Source organism: Helianthus annuus, chromosome 13 (assembly GCF_002127325.2).
Source record: "Helianthus annuus cultivar XRQ/B chromosome 13, HanXRQr2.0-SUNRISE, whole genome shotgun sequence".
Taxonomy (NCBI): Eukaryota; Viridiplantae; Streptophyta; class Magnoliopsida; order Asterales; family Asteraceae; genus Helianthus; species Helianthus annuus.
This window is the reverse complement of record NC_035445.2, coordinates 172,501,292-172,506,936: the sequence shown is the minus strand read 5'-3', so window position 1 is coordinate 172,506,936 and position 5,645 is coordinate 172,501,292. Positions and strand designations below refer to the sequence as shown.

General features: G+C 38.9%; 1 protein-coding gene across 2 annotated transcripts; it reads right to left on the bottom strand.

The window, feature by feature from the left end:
* Window positions 1-220: 220 nt before the first annotated feature.
* LOC110900391 (probable glycerol-3-phosphate acyltransferase 8) lies at window positions 221-5,012 on the bottom strand. 2 transcript variants are annotated; one of them, XM_035981770.1, is made up of 3 exons: window positions 4,608-5,012; window positions 4,241-4,568; window positions 221-1,224 (listed from the first exon to the last, which is right to left on the bottom strand). In XM_035981770.1, the coding sequence occupies exons 1-3, from the start codon at window positions 4,877-4,879 to the stop codon at window positions 349-351; spliced, it is 1,476 nt and encodes a 491-aa protein (XP_035837663.1). In that variant the 5' UTR covers window positions 4,880-5,012; the 3' UTR covers window positions 221-348. The 2 variants fall into 2 exon arrangements, with proteins under 2 accessions (XP_035837663.1, XP_022002972.1); XM_022147280.2 differs by having other exon boundaries at window positions 4,241-5,012.
* Window positions 5,013-5,645: the final 633 nt, after the last annotated feature.

The following is a 5,645-nucleotide window of genomic DNA, read 5'->3' as shown; positions in this document are numbered from 1 at the left end:
CTGAAATGGTTACGAAAGTGAAACCACAGGGACTGAAATAGTGATTCTTGACAAACCACAGGGACGGAAACAGTAATTAACTCATTTAGACATCTTTTTGTTTTTTATTAATAAGGGCATTATGGTCAATTCATGTGTACTTAACAGAATAAATGGATGGGGTTAACGGAGGTGGACTGAAATGGTTACGAAAGTGAAACCACAGGGACTGAAATCGCAATTTTTAAACTAATGGACTGAAATAGTGATTTTTGACAAACTACAGGGACGAAAACAATAATTAACTCATTCTTATATCATTACATGTAGAATAATAGTAATTTAACACGAATAAACATTTCACAATATTCACTTCTTGCCATACATCGACTCTACCTTCCCATCGTTCCCTCCAAGCAACTGATACTTATCTTTCCTTGTCAAATTGGTGCACTCGAACCCCAACACCGCACCCAAAACCTTCTGAACATGGTTCGCTACCTCAATAGCCGACCGATCACCTCCTTTAACCGTCATTTCCTCCGGCAATCGTTCCAAAAACGTCACTTCATATGTCGGTCTCGGGTTCATAAAATAGAAATACGCGTCCCAGAATTTGACTCCACGAACCGTTGTCCCATGAAACATGTTCTGTTTTACGTTCACGGCAACCGGGACTATTCTATCGCTTAGTTCAGCAAACAATGCACTGAACCGTAACAAGAACGGTTCACGGCAAGTGGTTCCTTCCGGGCAGACCACTAGATCGCCTTTTTGAAGCAGTTCTTTGATCCGAGAAGCATCGGCTTCACGGTCCCGGGTTAGGGCAATGGCGGGGATCGGTGATAGGAATCTCGATAGTTTGCTTACACTGTATGTCACGCAAAATGGTTTCCGGCCAAGTGCAATGGCGATAACGATTGGGTCTAGGGCAGTTCGGTGGTTGCACACATAGAGGTTTCCAGGGGTCCCAGGTGACGGTGGTGGAGGTGGGTTGCCACGAATCACGAGCTTGATCCCAAGCATGCCATAGGTGTATCTAACTATACGTTCTGGTAGCGGGAGATTAAAGTACACTCGGATAAGAGAAAGAACGAATCCAAATGGCAGCCAGATGTAGGTGATCAGAGCGTTTAGTGGCGTTGGGCGTTGGACTAGGCGGCCGTCGTGGAAGATCAGGCGGGTTTTTAGGCGGTCCGGCGATACAATGGTGGCTGACTTGTCTTTGTGCACCATGTAGCCCTCCTGTACATAAGCAACAAAAAAGGACATTAGATATGTGGATAACATAAGTCAGCATCAACCACAGTTATTAACAGCGAGCATAGCGCTCACTATAGCGAATAGCGTAGCGAAGTATGAGTTTCCGCTAAATGATATTTAGCGCTTAAATAGCATGGAAATAGTGAATTAGGGTTTTTTCTGATAAATAGCGGGTAGAGATTGAAAATAGAGACGTATTTAGGGTTTTTTATTTTAGGAATGAAAAAGGAAACGTATTTCTCGATTTTTTATTTTAGGAATGAAAAATGAAGCGTATTTCTTCTATATTTACATGAATTTTCAAAGTATACATGTAAAGGGTAAAGTTCTTGTACAAATAATCTTAACATACTAAACATACAAATTGAAGGAAAACTCAAAAAGACAAGGTGACATTTTTGTAATTATCAATAACTATCAAAGTTACTCTACAGATATACCTAAAAAAACCTAACCACTCCCCCCACCCCCAAAAAAAACCTAACCCCCCCCCCCCAAAAAAAACCTACCCCCCCCACCCCCCCCCCCCCCCCAAAAAAAACCTAACCCCCCCCCCCCAACAACCCAAGCTAAAATGCTAAAAACTAAACCCCCCAAAAAAACCTAAAAAAATCTAAAAAAATAAAAAAAAAACACACAAATTATTTTATTTTATTTTTTTAACATTTTTTATTAAAAAATCGCTACTTTTAGTAGCAGCCAAAAAAAAAATTTTTAATTTTTTTTTTTTTTTTTTGCTAACGAAATGTAGCGGTTTTTTAATAAAAAAATGTTAAAAAAAAAAATTTGTGTTTTTTTAGGTATTTTTGGTTGTAACTTTGATAGTTGGTGGTAATTACAAAAATGCCACCTTGTCTTTTTGGGTTTTCCTTCAATTTGTATGTTTAGTATGTTAAGATTATTTGTATTTGATCTTTTGCCTACATGTAAAATATTTCTGAAATTTTATTCTAATGTATCGTTAAACATGAAATAGCATCGTTAACACTACATAGCGTATAGGTAGCTTATCGCTATCGTCCAGCGAATCTTGATAAGTATCGGATCAACTCATCAAGTGTCTCTTTCAACCTTAAATTTGGGCCAACTACCATCTACCAATGTCATAAAGCAACCCTGTTAAAGGCAGACTTTAATTTTAGTGGATTACAGCTTAAATATGTATGTGGGCCCATTAATTTACCAGTGTACCAGCTGTTTTTGTTCACCAACTACTGGACTAAACAAATTAATGTGTTTCGGATAACCCATAAATATGCACCGAAAATACAGATTTCAGACAAAATCTTGTTTTTTTTTTCCAAGAAATTTATCTTTTTTTTAATCTATTTATTAAAATTTGTTTTTAATAATTTATTATGACGTAAAATGTATTACAGAAGAAAACAAAAATAACTAGAGTTTAAATCTTACAAAATCTTGTTTTTTTTTCCAAGAAATTTATCTTTTTTTTTAATCTATTTATTAAAATTTGTTTTTAATAATTTATTATGACGTAAAAGGTATTACAGAAGAAAACAAAAATAACTAGAGTTTAAATCTTGTGGTATTAAGCATAATGGACAATTGGGCATATATACTACTACTATAGACAATTTCGTGTCTTGTAGATTCGTTTACAACTTAAAAAACAATATTTTAAATTACTAGATAAGATGTGACTTCTTTTTTATTAAACACAATTATTATTAACCTATTTTATCCGAACAACTTATGTGGTAAACACGTCACTACAACAAGAATGATAGAAAAAAACCAACCGAGACATGATATCATAAAAGGGTATACCAAATTCCCACGAGAAACCCGTAAACCAATTAGGTAAGGAGTAATATGTATCTAATAAGAATGACACACGATTTTACAATCGAGTATAAGACTCTAGCTGTAAAAACCCGATCAGGACATAATTGATATGTGTAGATACAATAAATGAGAAAACCCACTTAAACTGACATTTAATGCAAATTCACTTATAAAGAGACTTTTTTTCTTTTTTTTGAACGGCCAACGAATCCTCCAAATGGGCTACTGTCGAAATTCACCACATCGGGATACACCCGTCTCCGAACTTGGGGAAACCCTCACCTAGGGCAGAAGCCCGTGAACACTCGCCCAAAGGCACGACAGTGCGGTGAGGTAAAACCCATTCAGTTCAAGGATCGAACTAGCGATCGCCACCTACTCGCCTAGTCTCCCATCATCACCAGGTGCCGTTGAAAACTAATGGGGAGAAGCAGGAATTGAACTTGAGTCTCTTAGAAACACAAGTCTCTCCCTTACCACTCCACCACAAGCTCATTGGCAAAGAGACTTTTTTCTCAAAGTAGTTTTTCACACGTAAATATTAGGTCTGGCAAAGTAGGTAGGTTAGGTGGGTTTGGGTCATGGGTTAACATGAGTTTGGGTTAGGATGGGTTTGGTTCAGAATGGGTATTTAGAAAAAAAAAATTAGAATGGGTTAGGGTCAAGATGAGTTAGGGTCAAATGAGTGCCCCAAAAATACTCGTGATTAATTTTGTTGGTTGTTCAAAATAAATAACAAAATCACTTAAAAAAAGCATGACTAATTCCATGTACCTCTAATCAAATCCAGATTTCATTTTAACTTAATTAACTACAATTTTTCTTACCTTCATTTTCTAGAATAAATACACAACACTCATAATAGGGGTGTAAACAAGCCGGACCGAACCCGATTAATCTTGAGATTGGCTCGCGAGTAAAACCCAAAGCTCGAGCTCGACTGGACTTGGCTCGAGCTATTTTGAGAACAACCTCAAACGAGCTAAAAGCTCGGCTCGCCAATGTTATCATCATTATTATTATATTATATATAAAAAAAACTAAAATTTTGTTTGGGCTCATTTAGGCTCGCGAGCTCTATTTCAGGTTCGAGCTCGGGCTCGTTAAGACTTAGATCATTCGAGCTATTAACCGAGCTGATCACGAGTAGCTCTCGAGCCTCTGGGCTTGTTTAAACAATAACCAAACTGACCTTACACACAGACATAAAATCATGATCCGATTTCCGGTCACCGATTCCAATATCCGGCAACTCACCACCAAACTCCTTAACCACCGCCACCCTCTTCAACCTCCCAACCAACACACCAGGCTCCTTCACAAAACCAGTCGCCTTCTTCGTCTTCGCATCGATCTCAATCTCCGTCCCGATCACCTTATCCGCCCCCAAATACTCCTTCACAAACGCCTCCACCATCACCGTCGGGTTCGCCGTCACCACAACCTTCCTTTGACACCTATCAAACACCTCAAAGCTATCACTCCTCACATCCGCAGCGTAAAACCGCGGTAGCACGGCGCGTGAGGCCAGCTCGATCTCACGCGCCTTGATACCGGCGAACGAGATGAAGATTAGCATTTTGATTGCCAGAGCTTCGGAGACGAAGATGTATGCGATTGCGATTATTGGAAATGAGAGGAGGAGAATGAGGCCCCGGAGGAGGCTCCCGGCTTCGATTGCGACCAGCATGTAGTATGGGAAGGCGGAGGTGGAGTTTAGTAGGGTTCCGTCGAGGTCCGCCGCGATTGAGCGGTGGTTTACGGTGGAGAATTCGCATTTGGAGATCGGCGGGAAGGTTTTTTCGGGGGTTTCCGGCTTCGGTAACGACATGGTTGTGAAGTGAGAGAGAGGGATGAGAGGGAAGGCTGTTCTTTTTAAACGAAAACCGCTATATATCTATATATAAAGAGCCAGCAAGCCCGCTTACGACTCAAGAGGAGAGAAAAGGAAATGAGGATTACAATGAGATGTTAGAAGGTTGGTTTTTAAATGTGGTGGGAAGGAAGTGAAATGACGAAAATGGGCTTTACGTAGATGAGAGGAATTAATGCATTGGTAAGAAAGTTGACTTATGCAAAACCTTTGAAAATAAAAAAAAATCATGGGAATGGAAAAAAATGCATAGTTGGAACTTGGAATGGAAGAAATGGAGGACTTTAATTTCAACATATGTAATTCTATGGTTTTCTATTAGAAAACTACGAGTTTTGTCTTTTATCTTAATGCATTTCTTCAGATGGTATCTTTGTTAACGAATTTTGACAGATTTTGTCATTTATAGGAAAAATTGTTGCACGTCTTATCCTTTAGTTCTAACTCAATCAAATTTTCTTGTTAAATCCGATCATATGACTTGCATGTAAGGCCATTTTTGTAATTTCACCTTAAATGACTAAATATGTAAATACTTATACTCAACCATTTTAAATAATAATAAAGGGAATATTTCATAGACCATTCACCACCACCACCCACCTCCACCACCGCCCCTAACACTACAACCATTCACCTGCACCGCCGGCCTTCACACCATAACCAAACACCCACCCACCATCAACCACCCATCCTTCACCAAATCCTACAACCACCCACTTCC

Coding starts and splice junctions, on each gene's coding strand:
- LOC110900391 (XM_022147280.2), bottom strand. CDS start 4,879: ATGTCGTTACCGAAGCCGGAAACCCCCGAAAAAACCTTCCCGCCGATC. Junction 1,225..4,240: donor ATTTTATGTCTGTGTGTAAG/GTCAGTTTGGTT, acceptor GCTTATGTACAG/GAGGGCTACATGGTGCACAA.